Genomic DNA, 21,246 nt, shown 5'->3' on the forward strand with positions numbered 1-21,246 from the left:
ATCCAGAGGCCAACTCCAGTGTAGTTCCTCAGGAACGCCACCTACCTCCTGTGAGACAGTGTTTCCATGGCCTGGAGCTCACCAGGTAGGCCAGACTGACTGGCTAGTGAGCCCCAGGGACCCTCCTGCCTCCACAGACACATGCCTCCATGCCCAACTTTTCTATGTGGGTTCTAGGGATCTCAGTTAAGTCTTATGCTTGTAAGACAAGCATTTTACACCTGGAATATATTCCCAGCCCTTCATTTTTTGTGTGTTTTTTTTTAATCTTTTTTGAGGTAAGCCCAACAGATTAGCCTTTTTTATGAGAGAATGAGAGAGAGAATTGGCAGGCCAGGGCCTCCAGCCAGTGCAATAGAACTTCAGACACATGTACCACCTTGTGCATATGTGCAATCTTGCCTATTTGTATCACTTTGTGTTGCTGGCTTACATGGGACCTGGAAAGTTGAACATGGGTACTTAGGCTTTGCAGGGAAGCGTCTTAACCACTAAGGAATCTCTCCAGCCCTTGTGTTTTTTTGAAGCAAGGTTTTGCTATGTAGTCCAGGCTGGCCTCAAGCTCATGATCTTGCTTCAGGCATGCACAACACATCTAGTTGTTTTTGTAACTTGAAGCCAAGGTCACTCTTTTGGGATCTGTCCTGTGTTTGAGTTCTGTCTACTGTTGCACAACCTCATGTTTGGGGGGCGGGGTTCAGAGTTCACTCCTTCTTGCAACCTGTCACCTTGGACTACTCACTCACCTGCTGGGTTGTGGGGTCCAGGTTGTCACAGCCGGGGAGGTAGTGCTCACAGGCATGGAAGGCAGCCTGAGGGTCTGCACTTATCATTAGCTCCTGGATGTCTCCCTGGAGTGGGGGAATAAGGGACTATAGGCTGACTCTGGCTCCTTTTCCACAGTACATCCCTGACCCTCCTGCCTCCCCACCAATAGCACCCCAGGGGTGTGTAGCCTTTCACAGCTGCCCTGTAACTCAGAGAAGGAAAGGTCCATTAGTCACACCACAACCAGGGACCACACCCAGCATCTGTCTGTAAAGGCTCATGGGTCCTTTTGCCCTTTGGCTTCATGGTGTCCAACTCACCCATGTCAGGTCTCCGTCTTCCTATAGACAATACACTTCACAATCACAGCACAGTCACCACACCAAAAATGTATTTGACACAGGAGCACACAACACTACCTCGCTAGTCCTCAGTGTCACAACCTCCCCACATGCAATTATGCACATCTCAGCCATCAGCACTGTTGGTTCACAGTCTGAATCATGTGTAACACATGATTACACAGATCAAGTGTGAATGCACCACAGCAACTTGCCATCACATGGCTCTGTTGTGTTCCCATCACACACAGCAATGATGGGGTACACATGGTGCTCCCTTCCTTCAACCTTGTGGGGTAAGTGGAAGCTGGACATTTTCTTTCTCCAGTCTCTTCTCAAATTCAGGGTATAGAGAAAATGTCCCAGCTTCTGCCTCAGTTTCCACTGTCACTGAACTCCCTACCTCAAAAGTCTCCTCTCTGATGTCTTGGGTCCCCATTACAGTGAGTCCAGCTGTGCTGATGAAGCGAGGCCCCTGGCCTGGCACAGGCAGCTGAAATTCACAGTCAGTGGCCACAGTCATCTTGTCACCATCTATACTAATTGCCACACGGTGCCACCTGTAAGGGGAACAAGTCTCAATGCAGGGGTTTCTGCATAGACCCCCTGCACTTTTCTCTTTCCCTATACTCACCTGCCATCCATGAGATTGACCTGCTGGGGGAGGGGACTGAAGGAGTCACCAAGAAGGCCCAGAACCGGCCCCAGTGCCAGGCCTAGCTGCCGGACACCCTTCTCATCATAAACAGATAGAAGGACAGACTGATTGGCTGGCCGGCCCCGCAGAGTGGCCATCACAGAGAAGTTCCCAGGAAAGTACTCGTCTGGATGGGCAAAGGAAACATAAGCAGGTCAGACAACCTAGCTGTAACCCAGGCCAGTCTCCTCTATGTTGACCCCAGCCCTTCTGCCCCAACTCACCTGGAAAGAGCTCCCATGTGGGGACACTGAGTATGCTGGTCCTGCCCACTCTGAATGCCTGGTCACCCTGTGGAGCCCTCTGGGGGCAGAAGCCAGGAACCTGAGGAACCCCAGCATGGCTCCCACGTATACCCAAGGCTGTGAGCACGTCCACAGGCTCTGCTGCAGGGAGAAGCCGGGTTGAAGGACGGTTAGACCAAGCCAGGAGCTAGTCGTAATGACACAGGCTGTCATCTCAGACTCACAGTTTGAGGCAGGGGATCCCAAGTTCAAGTTCAGCCTGAGCAACTTAGTGAAAGCATATCTCAAAATCAAGAAAAACAACAACAAAAAAGAGCTAACACAGGACTCCAAGGTAGTTGCTCAGGTTTGAGGGACTCCCTCTCCCCACAAGTGTATTTATTGTGCAGAAAGAAGGAAAGATCCATCCCAGGGCCAGCAACCCACCTCCCCACCTCCAAGAACCCCACAGATGTTCCAGCCACATGAGATTGTTGACTGTGGTTATTTCTCTTAGTTTTTGGTGACAAAAAAAAAGCTGACCTAATTCTGGGATGAATCAAAGCTTCCTGGCCTGAGCCCCAGAGCCAAACTGTCCCTTCTCCAGGCTCCCTGCACGGGCTACCGGAGGCTGCTTCCCAGTCTAATTACCCTTGCCAGGGGAAATCCAGGAGAAAGGGGGGGGGGGATCCTTCCTTCATCCCCACTGCCTGCCTCTGTGTATGACCTCCAGTTCCTCTGGCCTCCAGACCCCATGTTCACCCTCTGACGAGCGTCCATGCCTCATCCTTTTCACCACTAGGCCCATGAGCTTCTCCTTTTGTCCACAGCCCCTCACAACTTCCACTGTCTTCCCTCTCACCACCACCCCAAGGGCTTCCTTCCTCAATTTCCCCTGACTCTAACCTCCTCCCTTGACTTTCCCACCCTCCTTCATCTCACCTGGGACCTCCCCGTTTTTTTGTGTTTGTTTCTTTCTTTCTTTCTTTGAGAGAGGGTCTCATGTAGCCCAGGCTAGCCTCAAATTTGCTATGTACCCAAGGATGATCTTGAATTACTGACCCTCCCACCTCTGCACCCTGAGTGCTAAGATATAGGCATGGTCCACCATGCCCCACTTATGTGGCTCTGGGATCCAATCAAGGGTTTCATGCACGGTACCCACTGAGCTGCATCACAGCCCATTATTCTCTGACCTCCTCCTTCTGACTAGCTCCCTCTGATAACTTCCCAGCCTCCTCCTCTGGCCCTCCCCCCCCCCCACCTCATTTCAGCAAAGGAAGGGACAAATCTGGCCCAGCCAGCCTCTAATCCAGGCCATCCTCAGGCCCCACCCCAGGCAGCCCAGCCAATATTTTAAGTAGAACCACATGGCCTGGGCAGGGTGTTCTGGGGCTTCCCCTGAGCCCAAAACCCCTGCCCTATCCCATCCCCCAACCTCAGCAGACTGTCCCACTAACCCCCTGACCCAAGCTCTTGGCAGGAGCCGAGAATCTGCCATGAGCTCACCCAAGGGGCATCTATACTGATCCCATTCTTGGGAACTGGGTTGGGGGCCATATTTGGGGTAATAGGGGCTTGGATGAGGACCCCCGATGCTATCACCAGGTTGGAACCCCCATTCTCCAAGTGCTGCAGAGCCCTGTTCCAGTCCCTACTCCCCCTTGCTCTTTCCATCTCTCCTATCCCTTCCACTTTCTGCTCTACTTGGAATCAAACAAACAGCCAATAATTAACTTCAAGCTGAGTGTGGTGGCTCAGCAAAGTACTCCTAGGACCGGGAGACTGAGGTAGAGGACTAATGTGAGCTCAAGGCTAGCCTGGGCTACAAAGTGAGTTTCAGGTCACCCTGGGCTAAAGTAAGATCTGTTTTTTGGTTTTTTTTTAATCAATTTTAATCCCTCCATCTCTTGGCATTTAATTTTTTCATTTTGGGGGTCTTTGTTTGGAGGGGCATTTTTCTTTAAAAAATATTTATTTATTGGGCTGGAGAGATGGCTTAGCGGTTAAGCGCTTGCCTGTGAAGCCTAAGGACCCCGGTTCGAGGCTCGGTTCCCCAGGTCCCACGTTAGCCAGATGCACAAGGGGGCGCACACGTCTGGAGTTCGTTTGCAGAGGCTGGAAGCCCTGGCACGCCCATTCTCTCTCTCTCCCTCTACCTGTCTTTCTCTCTGTGTCTGTCGCTCTCAAATAAACAAAAAAATAAAAATAAAAAATAAAATAAAATATTTATTTATTTGCATGTGGTGAATGGGTAAGTTAAGGTCTCTTGCTATTGCACAAATGGGCATCTGGCTTTACTGGGCTGGGGATTGAACCCAGGCCAACACAGGCTTTGCAAGCAAGCATCTTTAACCCCTTAGCCATCTCCTCAGTTCTTTGCAGAGCAGGGGGGTTGTTTTCTGTTTTGATTTTATTTGAAGTAGAGTCTCACTCTAGACCAGCCTGACCTGGAACTCACTATGTAGTCCCAGGCTGGCCTTGAACTCATGGTGATTTTCCTACTTCTGCCTCCCAAGTGCTGGGATTAAAGGCATGTGCCACCACACCAGGCTGCAGTTTTATTTCTTGAGACAGGGTCTCACTCTCTTGCCTATGCGAGCCTCGAATTCACACAGGTCCTCCTACCTCAGCCTCCCAAGTGCTGGGATTGCAGGTGCGTCCCACTGCACTTGGCTCTATCTCTTGGTATTTGGTTAGTTCTTTGACCACAGTCTAGCACCTCCCTCTTCCCCTCCTCTCCCCTCTAACTTTTTCCTCTTCATCTCCCTCTCCATATATAATTCCCTGGCCAGGCTGTCATTAAGAGGTATTTGGGTTACAGCCCTCTGGGGCTGAGACGTGAGCTCTCAGGCTCTGTTGACCACAAAAGTCACTCCCCAGTGGACCAGTCATCCCAGCTGTCTCCTGTCCAGCCTGAGAACCCAGGGAAAGACTCAGATCACGACCTCACCCTGCATAAAGTCCCACACCCCCAGTTTCTATGCAATAGTGTCTCCCTTTGCACATTGTTCATGCACATTTATTGTGTGTGTAATATTTTTATGTATGTGCATGTGTTCATATGTGTGCATACAATGGCACACTTATGGAGATCAAAGGACAACTTCAGGGGTCAGTCCTCACCTTCCACCTTGTTTGAGGTAGGTTTTTGTTCGCTGTGGTGTTCACCAGCATAGCCAGCCATCGAGTCACTGGGCAATTCTGTCTCCACTCCCTTCTTGCCATAGGCATTACAGATATAGGAAGATGGCTTGGTGGTTAAAGGTCTTTGCTTACAAAGCCTGCTGGACTAGGCTCAATTCTCAAGCCAGTCATGTAATCCAGACACAAAACATGGTGCAAGTGCCTGGTGTTTTTTCTCAGGGAAAAGAGGCTCTGATGGCATGTACACACACATGTACACACATGTACCAACAAATAAGATTTTAAAAAAATGCTTGACCTCAGTACCCACGCTTTCAGGACAAGTGCTTTATCCACCAAACATCTCCCCAGTCCCTCACTCACATTTCAAAAGTTCTTCCTGGCATCTGACACAAAGGATTCCTGCTTCAATTTTGTGTCCCTTTTGTAATGACCTTTCAGAAACTGACTGCCCTTTCTTTCCATAGCTGGCTTGCTGACAAGGAGACACACAAGAAGGCATTGAGTGGGTTGCCAGGGGCACAGCCCATACTCTCCCCACACATACATACCATCTGCTCTATGCTGGTCAGGGCACCAGCATGATTCTGGGTGAGATCTAAGATGTGGAGGTAGGTGGATAGGGACAAGGCTGGATCATGGATGGGGCCCACCTCGCTAGATATGTGCATGAGTGTGGAGTTGGGGTGGTGGCTCAGTGGCTAAAAGCACCTGTTTCACAATCCCCCAGACCAGATTTGGATTCCCAGCACCCATGTACACCCAGACAACCAGGCAGCTAATGCATCTGTAATCCCACCTAATCCTACCTACAGTAACTAGAGGCAGAGTCGAGAGAATCCTGAAGCTCAGGGCCTTCTGCGATGGTTCATCTCTGAGTGTCAACTTGACAGGATTTAGATTCACCATGGAAACAAATCTTTGGTCATGTCTGTGAGGGAATTTTCTACATTAGGCTGCTTGAGGAGGAGGACTCACCCCAACTATTGGCAGCACCACCCCATGGGCTGCATTCCTGGATTGTATAAAAAGGAGAAAGCAGAGCTGGACATATGGCTCAGCAGTTAAGGTGCTTGCTTTCAAAGCCCAAGGTCCCAGGTTCAATTCCCCAATACCCACATAAAACCAGATGCACAAAGTGGTACATGCATCTGAAGTTCATTTGCAGTGGCTAGAGATGCTGGCATGTCCATTCATTATCTCTCTTTCTCTCTCTCCTTGCAAATACATAAATGAGTTTTTGTTTTTCAAAAAAGGGGCTGGAGAGATGGCTTAGCAGTTAAGCACTTGCCTGTGAAGCCTAAAGGCAGTTCGAGGCTCAATTCCCCAGGATCCACGTAAGGAGGTGCATGCATCTGGAGTTTGTCTGCAGTAGCTGGAAGCCCCAGCATGCCCATTCTCTCTCTGTCTCTGTCTCTGTCTCTCTCTCTCTCTCTCTTCCTCTTTCTCTGTCTATCTGTCACTCTCACATAAATAAAAACAAACAAAAGAAGTTCAAAAAATATAAAGGACCCATTTTAAAAAAAGGAAAAAGTTCTGGGGGACTGGAAAGATGGCTCAGGGGTTAAAGGTGCTGGCATGCTGTCAACCTGGGTTCAATTTCCAAGCCACTCACATAAGCACATGTAAAAAGCAGTTCAAGCATCTTGAGTTCCTTTGCAGCAGCAAGAGGGCCCAGTGTGTTCCTATATACATATATGCAAACCAACAAATCATGCTTTCAGGGTGAAGGCTAGCTGAGCATTCATGGTTCATCTCTCTGTAATCTTCCCTGCTGATGCGATGACTGAGCTGCCTCCCGGGCCCGCCCCGCTGCCCCTGCCACGATGGGCTCCCCTCGCGAGCTGCAAGCCAGAACACTCTTTCCTTCCACCAGCCGCTTCTAGTGAGGTACTCTGTCCAGCAACAAGAAAGAAATTGATACACTTTGCAGCAGCAAACAATGAGACTCTATCTGAGATATGGTGGAAAGACAGACCAACAACCCGAGCTTATCCTCTGAAGGCCATACACATGCCATGGCACACACATGCCCATGTACAAAATAATGATGATGACGACGGCAATAATAATAAAAGATTTAAAGAATTTGCAAGTGTAGGTTGGGGTGTCCATGTGTTGTGCTGGAAAAAAATTGATACAGCTGTTTGATACATGGTTTTGTTTCAGTGTGAATGAGGACTCTTGCCATGAGATTGCAACCTTGTACATCCTACAGGTCAAATTTACAATGTAAGCCTGTGGCTCTAACCCATGGGAGATTCCTTCCAAGCAGTCTATGGGAAAATGTGACCAAGCGAGTGGGCGATTTGCGGTGAGTGTTGACCTCAGGCTGTGTGCCAGAGGGCAGCATGTGTGAGAATTTGAAAGGAAAGGAGAGTGATCTTATGTTGAGGTTGCCAGGGCGTGGCCACGGTATTAACACATTCTTGTTGTCTCAGGGGTTTTATATTCCAAATAAATGCCTGAGAGTGCATGATTCTGGGGCTATGAGAGTGTGGGAATGGGCACTGGCCAAGATGGGATTACCCACGTGGGTGGGCAAGGCACTTCCCTGAACTGGGGAGAAAAATGAGAAAGTGGAGTGGGGTGTGTGTACCCCAGAACTGGGAGACTGAGCTCACCTTAATGATATAGCAGTTCTGGGATCCTCTGGATAAGAGAAAACCTGGTGATCCACCACAAGAGTCCAGAATGTCCCCCTTCACCACTGGACCACCCTTCTACCCACCCACCCAGAACTCTGTGGGGCGTGGCTGGGGGGCATCCGGCCAGATGCTCACAGCTGGGTGTGTGTCAGCGCTGACTCATCGTCCCTGGTCCCCTAGGGACCCCTGGAGGGGGACTGAGAAATTCCTCAGGACAAACACCCCATGCTCTGCTGGGGTGGGGAGCAACTTCCACTTTCAGCTCTCCGGTCCAGCCCTGTGCGCCGCCCCGCTTTGCCTCGCCCCTCCCCAAGGCCCTGTCCGTGGTGCTGACATTGGCTCTGGGGAGTGTGTGCTGGGGGAGGGGACGGGGAGTGGGGGAGAGAAGGAAGATGAGAGAGGTGAAGTCATTTGCAAAGGTAATTGTGGATCTCCTGAATCACCATTTCTTACAGTCACCCACCCCGACCCACCTCAGAGTCAGCCACTCACGTCCTCCTGGGTAATCAAAATCACAAGTACGGCCCTTGCAGGACCAACTAGAGACATATGACCACACCCGTAACACATGATCAGTCTAAAATCAGCCCTACAGGACTGGGGATGTGGCTCTATTGGTACAGTGCTTACTTAGCATGCATGAACCCCTGGATTCGATCTGCAGCGCCACTCAATCTGCGTGTGGTGACGCGACGCAGGCCTGTAATGCCAGCAATGGGGAGGCGGAGGCAGGAGGATCAGTTCAAGTGCATCTTTGGCTATATGGAGAGTTTGAAGCCATCCTGAACCACATGAGACCCTGACTCTAAACACACACACACACACACACACACACACACACACACACCATGCTCATATCTTTGGATAAGCACCCTTCCAGGGACCGTCGCCCATATTTATACAATTCTAGTCAACGTCCATATCTAAGCTTGCATACTTCAAGTGGTTGCACACACTTATTAATTACTGCCTTCTTTTTTTCTTTCTTCTTTTTTGTTTTTTCGAGGTAGGGTCTCGCTTTAGCCCAGGCTGACCTGGAATTCACTATATAGTCTCAGGGTGGCCTTGAACTCATGTCGATCCTCCTACCTCTGCCTCGCGAGTGCTGGTATTAAAGGCGTGCACCACCTCGCCCGGCTCTCTTTCTTCTTTTAATAAGCAGGTCTCAGTCTGGTCCAGGATGACCTGGAACTCATTCTGTAGCACAGGCTGGTCTCAAACTCACAGAGAATCTCCTACCTCTGGCTTCTGAGGGCTGAGGCCACCAGTCCCAGCTCACATTCCTCTTTTGAGACCGGGTCTGGCAATGAAGCCCGAGCTGGCTCTGCATCCCCTATGTAGTCCAGCGTGGCTTCCAACTGGCGATGCCCCTGCCTCAGCCTCCCAATCCTGGGATTGCAGGCATTCCCCGCCACGAAACACAATCTCGTGATTTACTGGACACCGCCGCCCCCCGCAGCTGTCACACCCTCAAACCAGTGGCAGAGACACCCACGAGTCCCACACGCACGGCCCACCCCTTGGCACAGCCGTATTCTCTATCCCGTCTGGGAAGTCTCTCCTGTACCCCAAGTGCTGCACCCTCCCTCCGGGCTCACCAGCCAGGGTCCGGGACAGAAGCTGCAGCGCGGCCAGGAGCAGGCCGAGTCCGGCGGGCGGCGGGCCGGGGTTCCGGCAGCTTCCCATGCCCGCGGGGTCCTGGCGCCGAGGACGAAGGGCCGTGAGTGGGGCGTCGGGCCGGTCCGGGGCGGCTCCGCGCAGGCCCCGCGGCGGCCCGCTGCCTCGCGATCCGAAACGCAGGCGACTGCCCGAGGCCGCGCCCGACCGCGCCCTGCTCCAGCGCGGGGCAGGGCCGGGCCAGGCGGGGGAGGCGGCGACCCGCGGCAGGAAGGAGGGAAAAGTTTGCGCCGCCAGAGGATTGGCCGGCGCGGGTGCCGCCCCACCCGCGGGCCCGCAGTGGGGGAGACCTACCGCTCCCTGCAGCCGAGAACTGGGGTCCAGCCTTCTGCTAGACCCCCTCCACCGGCCACCCCCACCCCACAGGCAATCCCAGCTTGAATCAGGTCTTCAGTCTCTGCTTTCGGACACGATGCGGCTTTACACCTTTTGTCTCAAGTCCCCGAAGGAGGGCTCACGGTTTCATCCCACAGCTACTTAGGACGCTGCTTCCACCACGACACTGACACCAGGGCTCACAGAAGATCCCCCAAGCTTGTCCATGCAAATCTCATGACCGCCTGTCTGCAACCCCGCCGCCTTCACTGTCAGAGCGGGGGTGCGTGTTCACATGCATGTGTGTGTAAGAGTGCAGGTATGTGTGTTCGCGTGCATGTGTGTGCACATACAGGGGAGTAAGGGCGGGGTGCATGATCACATGCATGCACGCATGTGCTCGAATGCAAGAGAGTGGGGTATGTGTGTTCACATAAATGTGTGTGCATGTGCATGGATGTAAGACTGTGGAAATTGTTCACATGCAAGTGTGTGCACAAACATGGGTGTAAGTGTGGGGATATGCATGGTCGCATGCATGTGTGTGCACATGCATGGATTTAAGAGTGTGAGGTATGTGAGTTCACATGCATGTGTGTGCACATACATAGATGCAGGAGTGTGTGGGTGATGTTCACATGCAGGTTCTGTACATACATGGATGTAAGAATGGTGGGGGTGTTCATATGCATGGGTGTGTACATGAATGTAAGAGTGTGGAGTGTACCTGTTCACATGCACTTGTGTGCGCACATACGTGGAAGTAAGAGTGGGGTAGGCATGATCACATGTATGACTCGTGCACATATGTGGAAGTAAGAGTGGGGTATGCATGCTCACATGTATGACTCATGCACATACGTGGAAGTAAGAGTGGGGTAGGCATGCTCACACGTATGACTTTGTGCACATACGTGGAAGTAAGAGTGGGGTAGGCATGCTCACACGTATGACTTTGTGCACATACGTGGAAGTAAGAGTGGGGTATGCATGCTCACATGTATGGCTGTGTGCACATACGTGGAAGTAAGAGTGGGGTATGCATGCTCACATGTATGACTTGTGCACATACGTGGAAGTAAGAGTGGGGTAGGCATGCTCACATGTATGGCTGTGTGCTCATACGTGGAAGTAAGAGTGGGGTATGCATGCTCACATGTATGGCTGTGTGCACATACGTGGAAGTAAGAGTGGGGTAGGCATGCTCACATGTATGGCTGTGTGCTCATACGTGGAAGTAAGAGTGGGGTAGGCATGCTCACATGTATGGCTGTGTGCACATACGTGGAAGTAAGAGTGGGGTAGGCATGCTCACATGTATGACTCGTGCACATACGTGGAAGAATGGGGTAGTCATGCTCACATGTATGGCTGTGTTCACATACGTGGAAGTAAGAGTGGGGTAGGCATGCACACATGTATGGCTGTGTGCACATACGTGGAAGTAAGAGTGGAGTAGGCATGCTCACATGTATGGCTGTGTTCACATACGTGGAAGTAAGAGTGGGGTAGGCATGCTCACACGTATGGCTGTGTGCACATACATGGAAGTAAGAGTGGGGTAGGCATGCTCACATGTATGACTCGTGCACATGCGTGGAAGTAAGAGTGGGGTATGCATGCTCACATGTGTGACTTTGTGCACATACATGGAAGTAAGAGTGGGGTATGCATGCTCACATGTATGGCTGTGTGCACATATGTGGAAGTAAGAGTGGGGTATGCATGCACACATGTATGACTCGTGCACATACGTGGAAGTAAGAGTGGAGTATGCATGCTCACATGCATTGTGTGCTCACATACATGGAAGAGTGGGGCATGTGTATTCACAGGCACAGGCGTGTGCACACAGGAAGGTCACAGCTTGATCCCAGTTGCCTTTTCCATTGCTCGCCACCTTTTTGATGGAGGCAGGTATCACTTGAGCCCAGAGCTGACTGATTCAACTGGCGCAGCTAGCCAGCTTGCCCTGTGACCTCTGGCTCCCCTCCATCTCAGCCTCTCAAGCCTGGAGGTTACAGGCAGGCCCCCACACTAGCCCAGTCTTTAGGTGGGTGGTGGGTACTGAGAATTTACACTCAAGTCCCAGCACTCATGTGGTCAGCAGCTTATTCACTAAACCATCTCCCCTGTTTATTTCTTCTTCCTGCTCCTCCCCTTGGCCTACCTCTTCTGAGACAGACTCTCATGTAGCCAGGCGAGCCTTGAATTTGCTATGTAGCCAAGGGTGACCTTGAGATCTCCACCTCTTAAATGCTGGCATGACAGACATGTGCCATTATACCCCCTGTATGCAGTACTGGGGTCAAGCCCATGGCCTCATGCAGGCTAGACAAGAGCTTTGCCCACTAAACTCCATTCCTACACTCTTAGCATAGATTCCAAAACACAGTTTTGGCTTTCTAGCAACTTTGTTTTAAAATTTTGTTGGGCTGGTGAGATGGCTTACACCTTAAGGCACTTACTGCAAAGGCAAAGGACCAGGCTTGATTCCCCAGGACCCATGTAAAGCCAAATGCACAAGGTGGCATGTGCATCTGAGATCATTTGCGGTGGATGAAGGCCCTGGTGCATCCATACCTCCCTCTCTCCCCCTCAAATAAATAACATAAATTTTAAAATTTTATTTAAAATTCTGCCATGCTGGGAATGGAACCCAGGGCCTCACATATGTGAAAGAAAAGTTCTACCACTGAGCCACACCCCAGCTCTTTTCATAGCTCTTCATCTTCAAAGAAAGGAATCCAGCCTCCAGCCTAGCCCCTTCTGTTTCACCCTTAAAATGCCCCCCTCCCCCCCGTGGACACCAGGCTCCAATCCTAATCCTGCTCATCGTTCCCATCAAATGAAGGAGTCTGTCTCTAGGAAGGGTGGACAAGCACAGACATGAGAGATGTTAGGGGACTTTTCCAGGAAGAAATCCAAGGACTGAGTTCTGGTGCCTGAGGTGGCCCCGTCCTCAAGGGGTACAAGGAGCCCCAGGCAGCTCCCTCTCAGCCTAGGCTCCTCAGACAAAGCGTTGTTGTGTCCTTGGAGAGAAGGGGCGGGGCCCCATCTGGCTGGAGGAAGAGATGGCCCCCCTGGAATGGAGGAAGAAGAGGGAAAACACACACAGCCTCTCTTTCCTCTCCAGGGACTGAAACTTTCCCAAGCAGAAGACTGTCACAAAGTTCTAGCCATGCCCTGCCCTGCTAAAAAGTTCTTCCTGTAGTCTAACTGACTTCTGACATGTCTACAAAGCCTCTGGGACCATACTCTGTCACTTTCTCTCACTTTCTGTGTCAACCAGAGTACAGATAGTAAGAGAAGAAATGCCCCCACTCATTCCCTACACTTACTGAAACATTTTCTGCTAGGAATAATTTACAGTCATAATAAAAATTAAAAAGCAATTATATGCTAGGCATAATGGTCCAGGTCTGTATTCCAGCACTTCGAAGGCTGAGACAAGGCTGCAGAGGACCTGTCAAAACCAGGAAAGAGGGGTCGAGGATATAGCTCCGTGATAGAGTGCTTACCGAGCATGCACAAAGCCCTGGGTTCCACCCCCAGCACTGCATAAATGGGACATAGAGGTGCAGTCCTGGGATCCCAAGCAAACGGATCAAGAATTGAAGATCAGGAGCTGGGAAGATGGTTCAGCTGTTAAAAGCACTGACTTGCAAAGCCTGTCAGCCTAGATTCAATATCCTAGCCACCCAGTAAAGTTCGATTGGCATTCATGTGCAGTGTCCAGAGACCCTGACACATACACATATGAGCACACCCACTCATGCACATAATTTTTTTAATTAAAGAATTCAAGATCATCTTGAATGGCTACATAGTGAGTTGGAGGCTAGCCTGGGCTATATGAGATCCTGTCTCAAAAATTAAAACGTTGAGGGCTGGAGAGATAGCTTAGCAGTTAAGGCATTTGCCTGCAAAGCCAAAACATCAGGTTCAATTACCCAGGACCCACATAAGCCAGATGCACAAGGGGGTGCATGCATCTGGAGTTCATTTGCAGTGACTGGAGTCTATCCCCCCCCCCTGCTATTTTTTTTTTCTCTCTCTCAAATAAAAATAAAATTATTTTTAAAAAACAGTTGAGAATTGCAGTTAAAGAATGAGAAATGAATTTGTGTGTGTATGTGTGTGCTCATATATGACCATGGTGCTGGTAATCAAACCCAGGGTCTATTTAGTTTTTATTTTGTTTATTATTTTATGTTGAGAAGCATTGTCTCCATCCTCTTACCTCAGCTTCCCTGGAGTTGACATGATAGGTGTGTACTTTCAGGCCTGACCCCAAGAAGAAATGTTTGACAGATGAAAGTATTGGGGGTATAGAGACTTCAGGTCCTCTCCAGGATCAGGACATCATTGAGTCCTCCCTGAGCCTCTTTACTCCACATAGGATCAGGTGGATAGGGCTTAAAAGGGAGAGATGAGCTGAGGTTGGATGGTGGGATGGGGGAGGGGAGGCTCTGAGCAAGTAACGTCATGAGTCCAGGTTGAGAATCAACATGGCTTCCGAGAGCCAGACTGTGCTTATCTCTGGTTGTTCATCGGGAATTGGCCTAGAGCTTGCTGTGCAGCTGGCTCAGGACCCTAAGAAGCGCTACCAGGGTAAGACACAGCTCCCGGATCTGCAGCCTCCAGTCCCCCTCCACCACCCCACCCATCCCTCCGGGTTGTAAATTTCAAGTTTGAGACTTACATGTAGACAGACTCCCCTTTCCTCAATGGATCACCCCCTCACTTGACAAACATTTCTGTGTGTGTGTGTGTGTGTGTGTGTGTGTGTGTATTTGGATGTGTGTGCACACCTGTGTGTGCATGTGAAGGCCAGAGACTGACATTGAAAGTCTTCATCAATTGACCTCCACCTTATATTTTGAAACAATGTCTCTCACTGAATGTGGAGCTCACTGATATGGCTAACCATTGAGGCCCCCAGGGATCCTCCTGTCTGTCTCACCAACACTGGTGTTTCAGACCCTGGCTTTTACTGTGGGTACTAGGGATCTGAACTCAGATTCTCAGACTTGTTTGCATGTGGCTGTGGCAAGCACTTTACCAGCTGAGCCACCACTTCAGCCCCTCATCTGACAAATTGTTCTTAGCATTGTGTGCCAGGCAGATAACAGAGTTGTGAACAAAAACATCTCCGTGTGTGTGTATGTGTGTGTGTGTGTGCGTGTGTGTGAACCCTGAGCCAGGTGTGGTGGAACACACCTGTCATCCCAGCATTCAGGAGGCTAGAGTAGGAGAACGGTGAGTTTGAGATCAGTGTGGGCTAGAAAGACTCTGTCTGAAAAAGGAAAAAATAAATCAGCTCTGGGTAGTAGTACAACAGAAGAGGGGAAAGAAAGGCAATAAACAGATAAAAAGAAATCGTAAGCTGGGTGTGGTGGCACATGCATTTGCGCGGCAGAGGTGGGAGGATTATTGTAAATTTGACACCAGCCTGGGCTACATAGTAATTTCCAGGCCAGCCCAAGATACATAGAGACTTTGTCTCAAGAAAAAAAGAGAAGTAAAGGAAGGAGGGAGGGAGGGGAAAGGAAAGGAGAGAGAAAAATAGAGAAAAGTAGCAACATGTCTGATGATGATAAAGCAAATAAGGACAGTGTCGGGTGAGGGGTGATATTTTTAGCAGGGCCATCCCAAGAGACTTCCCTAAGGAAGCTCCCCAGAACCTCCGAGAACAGTCGTTCCCTGATGCTGGCTCCCCCACCTGCCCTAGATTACAGCTACCAGATAAGCCTCTTACTAAGTGTCTGACCTTGGGGGCTTAAGGGGGCTTTTTGTCCCTGCAGTTCATTACTTTAACATGCACCCCATGCACAGGAACCTCTGACCCAGCGCAGGCTGAAGGCAAGCAGGCCTGTTACTTAAGAGCAGGCTGCTAGTGGTGAGGGCATTGCCTCATTTGGGCTGGCACTCCCACCCTCGGCCCTTTGAGTTAGAGATGTGCACAGCTTTGAGCATGCAAGTATGAATGCCAGCATGCAGAGAGCTTGTGTCCCTGTGGGTGAGCAGACTGGCATCTAATGCTGCTCGGGGGAGGGAGGTGCAGGCACACACACACATGAGCATGTTTAAGGCTAGAAGTGAACACCAATTGTTTGTTGTTTTTTCGAGGTTGGGTCTCACTATAGCCCAGCCTGACCTGGAACTCATCTAAATTTCCCAGGCTGGCCTTACTTGCTTTACATTTTGTTTTGGTTTGTTAGACAGAGTCTCATGTAGTCTGAGCTGGCCTGGACCTTGCTATGTAGCCAAGGATAACCCTAAATTTGTGATCCTCATGTTTCTATTTCCTAAGTTCTGGAATTAGATTTATGCCACCACACCCAATTTATATGGTGCTAGAGATGGAACCCAGGCTTTGTGCATGCCAGGCAAGCGCTCTACCAGCTGAGCCACATGCCCAGCCTGCTGTGTTTGTCACTGTCATTGTTGAGACAAGTTCTAACTTTGTAGCCCAGCCTGGCCTTGAACTTAAGATCCTCCTGCCTCAGTCTGTTGAGTGCAGGGATTACAGATCTGAGTCATGACACAGAGTTACAGGTATGTTTACTATGTGCCAAGATATATTCTAGATGCGTTTGTATGAGCCACATACAATCATGTATATCTGTAATCCCTGCACTCGGGAGGCTAAAGCAGGGGTATTGCTGAGAGGTCAAGGCTATCCTGGGATCAACAAAAGGGTGGAGGCTGGGAAGATGACTCAGTGGTAAAGTGCCTGCCTTCCAAGCGTGCGGACCTGAGTTTGGAACTCCAGCGCCGTGTACAAGCAGGTGTGCTGGTACACTCCTGCAATCCCAGCACTTGCAAGGTGGAGACAGGGAAGCCCTGGAGCTCACTGACCAGCTTGTTCGGTGAGACCCCATGTCAAAGAATTAGATGAGGGCTGGAGATTGCTTAGTGGTTAAAGCTAAAGTCTAGCAACCCGGGTTCAATCCCCCAGTACCCACATGAAGCCAGATGCACAAAGAGGAGCATATGTCTGGAGTTCATTTGCAGTGGCTGAAGGCCCTGGCATGCCCATTCTTTCTGTCTATCTCTCTTCTATCTCTCCCTGCTTGCAAATAAGTAAATAATATTTTTTTTAAAAAAAGAATGAGGTGAATTGGGGCTGAGAATATAGGTTAAAGGTACTTGCTTGCAAAGCTTGCTAGCCTGGGTTTTGATTCCCCAGCACCCACATAAAACAGCAAGATTCCTTAGTGTGCACATAAGCCTGTGTGCATGCACATATGCACACACACACAAATATGTGCACCCAAATAAATAAACAAAAATTTAGATAATAAATAAGGCACATAATTCATAGAGGAGTAGACCTACACTAACCTCTAGTCCCCACACATGTGCATACACATAAATACATATGCACACACACCCCACACATACACAGCACATACCTGCATAGCACACACAAACACACATGCACACCAGTACACCATACAAACATGCATGTACATGCATGCATACAACATACACAGATACACTAGAAAAAAGAAGTCAATTCTAATCAGGCTAGGGGCAAATAGCAGGAACCTTCACCTTGCTGAGTCTGAATGTGTTGATTTTGATTTATGTAACAAGAATCATAATTCCACCAAGCTAAAATTAATCAGTGGTGTAGTGCAACTGTGGTCATTTGTTTTTTCCATACATGGTGCATATGGTTCCAGGAAGGATTCAGCTGCGTGATGCTGGCTCAAAGTAAGTAGCTACAACTAAACTGAACTGACAGCACCTATCTGTAGTCCATGTGTTCAGGAGCCTGGGTGTGCTTGCACGTGTGGATGTCTCACACACTTGAGACCAGCAGAGAAAACAGAGAAGCCTGTCTCAAAAAGCAAAACCCGATCTGGGAAGATGGCTCTGTTGGTAAAGTGCTTCCCTCACAAGCATGAGTCCAATCTCTAGTACCCGTGTTAGTGGGGGGGGCGGAAACAGACATGTTGGTGTGTGCCTGTAAACCCAGCAGAGGGGAAGGGCCACAGAAGGGTTGCTGGGGCTCACAGGCCGGCCATGTAGCTAAACCACTGAGAGATCTTGTCTCAAAAGAGGTGGATAGTGCCTGAAGCTGTCCTTCGACCTCTACATGCTCACCCTGTGCTTGTACGTGTGCGCGTGCACACACACACACACACACACACACACACACACACACACACACACGACAGAGAGAGACAGACAGACAGACAGAAAGAAAGAACAGACAACAAACAAACAGAAAAAAGCATAAAAAACTCCTGGGCAAAGGAGCTCAGTGCATATCCCATCTCTGCTCTCTGTCCTCAGTGGTGGCCACCATGAGAGACCTGAGGAAGAAGGAGACATTGGAGGCAGCTGCTGGAAAGGCTCTGGGAAAGACCCTTAGTGTGGAGCAGCTGGACGTGTGCAGTGATGAGTCAGTGGCCCAGTGTCTCAGCCACATCCAGGGAGGACAAGTGGACGTGCTGGGTGAGACTTTGCAGCCCCTGGAGTCACTAACCCTAAGTATACACCCTGAGCAAGACAAGGTCCAGGACTTGAAATTTCTAGGCCTGGATTAAGGGTAGATCAGTTGGTCAAGAGCCAGAAACACCAGTGTATTTGCTGAAGACCCTAGTCATAGCTGAGGAGCAAGGGGTGGGGTGGACCTAATGGAAGAGACATCCTCACACAAGGAGAGAACCACATGTGGTTGGGAAGATTACTTTGATGAGTCACTTGGACATGGGCGATGATGAAGTAGCAAGTCACGGTCCCTGCACTGTCTGCTCTGGAGGGTGGGGGTCCCCATTTTGATGCAATTTTGGAGTTACACTGACTTGCTCATGCATGACCAAAACTATGTTTCCAGTACTTCTTCCATCCTCTAGGGCCCCAGGGCACTGTACAACAAATGCTAAAGTGTTTAAACATCACCCAGGGAGAGCTGGGGAGATGGCTCAGTTGGCAATTGCTGCACAAGCCTGCCAACCAGAGTTTGGAATCTCAGAACCTCTCTAAAGATGTATGCACAGTATTGCACACATCTGTAATCCTTGGGTGCCTAATGGCAGTGACAGGTGGAATGTGGAGAAACCCAAAGTCCACAACTTGGTGCAGGCACACCCATGCATACAAAACATTATACAGAGTGAAAAACAGTAAGTTAACATCACCCAGGCTCTTGTGTGTCCACTCAAGATACCTTAGACATGAAGCACGGGTGTGGTCATTAGGACGACTTCAAGATAACACTCTCTACACCTCACTTTAGTGAACAATGCTGGAGTCGGCCTGGTGGGGCCCCTGGAGGGGCTCAGTATAGCTACCATGCAAAATGTCTTTGACACCAACTTTTTCGGAGCTGTTCGTCTGGTCAAAGCAGTGCTTCCAGGCATGAAGAGGAGGCGAAGGGGCCACATCGTGGTGGTCAGCAGTGTTATGGGGCTTCAGGGTGAGCCACAGGGACCCACCCCTAAGAGACTGACCCTACCCCAAGCTGGAATGGTGGCAAGTAGAGTTTAGTTCATGTTCTAATTGAACCTGTGTTGAAACAGACTCTGAATCTCAAAAGGAAAAAAATTCTGGGATGGATTAATTATGCCTGCCTTGGAATAAGACAGTGATGCAATGTGTGCCATCCACATCCCAGAATCAACCTCACTTTTAATAGCTCCAAAACATCTTTTCACTTTTCTCTTTTAAGTCCAAAGGATCCATTACAACTTAGTGATGTCTGCCACAATCCTATTCTAGAGGCCACTTACTTGCCATCCTTGCTCCTTGGGATCTTTCTCCTTGAGTCCCTGTAAACCCCCTTCCTCATCTGTACCCCACTTCTAATGTGCAAGTCCCCTTTGCTCTGTGTCTCAAAGACCCCATCATTTTGCATCTCACAAAGTCCATAATAGAACCGCCCTCTTCAAGAGTTCTCCTCCCCAGGTGTCATATTCAATGACGTCTACGCAGCCTCCAAGTTTGCCTTGGAAGGATTCTTCGAGAGTCTCGCTATCCAACTGCGGCAATTCAATATCTTGTGAGGCGGGTATCTGGGCAGTGAGGAGCAAAGGGAGATCGTGGGGCAGAAGCCAAGATAGCAAAGAGGGTGGGAACATGGCTCAAAATAGGAGTGCCTACCTAACATGCATGAAGCCCCGTGTTCTATCCATAGCACTGTATCAACCTGGCGTGGTGGTGCATGTCTGTAATCCCAGCACTAAAGTGGTGGGGGCAGGAGGATGAGGAGTTCAAGATCATCTTTGGCTAAATAATGAAACCAGCCTGGGCTACGTGAGACCCTGTCTCAAAAAGAAAGAAGAAAGCACGAGGGGAGAGAGTAGCTAAGTCAAGGTTGAGGAAGTAGACGCAGTGGGGGAAGTGGAGATCGCAAAAGGAAATGCTGGTGGGAGGAATGGGGCGCGGGAGAAGAGACAGCTCTGGGCAAAATGGAAGAGTAAATGAATTGGGGTCCCATACCCACCAACCCTGTCACTGCCCCCAGCATCTCCCTGGTGGAGCCCGGCCCTGTGGCCACTGAATTTGAGGGCAAGCTCTTGAATCAGAGTGCCCTGGCTGAGTTTCCAGGCACCGACCCCGACACCCTGAGCTACTTCCGGGACTTGTACCTCCCGCTCTCCGGCGAGCTCTTCCGCTCTGTGGGGCAGAGTCCCTACGATGTGGCCCAGGTGCGTGCTCCAGGAGAGTGCTCCAGGGCTGATGGGCTTATATGTTGCAACACCAAGAACTCCATGGATCCCAGGGCTCAAGATTCTATTCCACAGGTCATTGCCAAGGTCATCAGTTCGACCAGACCCCCCCTGCGCACACAGACCAATGCCCGCTACCTCCCGCTGTCAGCACTAAAAACCTTGAGCCCGTCGGGCAGCCTGTACGTGAGAACCACGCACCGACTCCTCTTCCACTGGCCACGCCTCCTCAGCCTGGGCCTTCGGTGCCTGTCCTGTGGCTGCCTCCCCAAGCGGGTGTGGCCGGGATGAGCCCACAAGAGCCGGACCCACCTCACACGCAAATACCCAGGGTTCTGTCGTCTACCCTCTGCTCACTGGACCACCCAGACACTCATTCAGTCAAGCTCTCAGGAAAGGGTTTTTAAATGTATTTATTTTACTGTGTGTGTGTTATGTGCATATGTGTGTGTTATGTGCATATGTGTGTTATGTGCATATGTGTGTGTGTTCGTGTGTGTGCAGGTGCATCTGGAGGCCAGGGGATGCTGAGGATCCTCCACAGTCACTCTCTTCTTTAGTTTTTCTTAAAAACAGGGTCCTTGAACCTGTAGCGCACTTGTTTGGCCAGTGCTATCCAGGGAGCCCCAGCAATCCTCCCCAACAGCGGGTATAGATACACGGCCCTGCAACTGGCTGGCCTCCGCCCAACAGTCTTCATTGTATTCAATTTTAGGTCTAACGTTCTTCCTGCTTTGTTCT

The 21,246-nt window shown here is 50.2% G+C and overlaps 2 protein-coding genes across 3 annotated transcripts in view; one reads left to right on the top strand and one right to left on the bottom strand.

Annotated features, from left to right (window-relative positions):
- Col5a3 (collagen type V alpha 3 chain) overlaps nucleotides 1-9,511 on the bottom strand; it is a 61,601-nt gene extending 52,090 nt beyond the window's left edge. Inside the window, exons 1-5 of one of the 2 annotated variants that reach the window (XM_045142794.1) lie at nucleotides 9,424-9,511; nucleotides 2,031-2,189; nucleotides 1,744-1,933; nucleotides 1,513-1,669; nucleotides 747-851 (exon numbers count right to left, since the gene is read on the bottom strand). In XM_045142794.1, the coding sequence (XP_044998729.1) occupies nucleotides 747-851; nucleotides 1,513-1,669; nucleotides 1,744-1,933; nucleotides 2,031-2,189; nucleotides 9,424-9,511 (699 nt within the window). Of the gene's footprint in view, nucleotides 1-746; nucleotides 852-1,512; nucleotides 1,670-1,743; nucleotides 1,934-2,030; nucleotides 2,193-9,423 lie in introns of both variants that reach the window. The other variant, XM_004667410.2, reaches the window with a different exon arrangement.
- A 4,817-nt stretch (nucleotides 9,512-14,328) lies between these two features.
- Rdh8 (retinol dehydrogenase 8) lies at nucleotides 14,329-20,796 on the top strand. The gene is made up of 6 exons (XM_004667411.2): nucleotides 14,329-14,431; nucleotides 18,128-18,289; nucleotides 19,074-19,253; nucleotides 19,742-19,835; nucleotides 20,301-20,484; nucleotides 20,581-20,796. Exons 1-6 carry the CDS (start codon nucleotides 14,329-14,331, stop codon nucleotides 20,794-20,796), a joined length of 939 nt encoding a protein of 312 aa, XP_004667468.1.
- Nucleotides 20,797-21,246: the final 450 nt, after the last annotated feature.

This window comes from Jaculus jaculus, chromosome 2 (genome assembly GCF_020740685.1).
Source record: "Jaculus jaculus isolate mJacJac1 chromosome 2, mJacJac1.mat.Y.cur, whole genome shotgun sequence".
NCBI lineage: Eukaryota > Metazoa > Chordata > Mammalia > Rodentia > Dipodidae > Jaculus > Jaculus jaculus.

What these genes read in the sequence shown, in the direction of transcription:
- Rdh8 (XM_004667411.2), top strand. Translation starts at nt 14,329, where the DNA reads ATGGCTTCCGAGAGCCAGACTGTGCTTATCTCTGGTTGTTCATCGGGA. An exon ending in CCCTAAGAAGCGCTACCAGG is followed by an intron (nt 14,432 to 18,127) that starts GTAAGACACAGC and finishes CTCTGTCCTCAG; the next exon opens with TGGTGGCCACCATGAGAGAC. An exon ending in CAGTGTTATGGGGCTTCAGG is followed by an intron (nt 19,254 to 19,741) that starts GTGAGCCACAGG and finishes TCTCCTCCCCAG; the next exon opens with GTGTCATATTCAATGACGTC.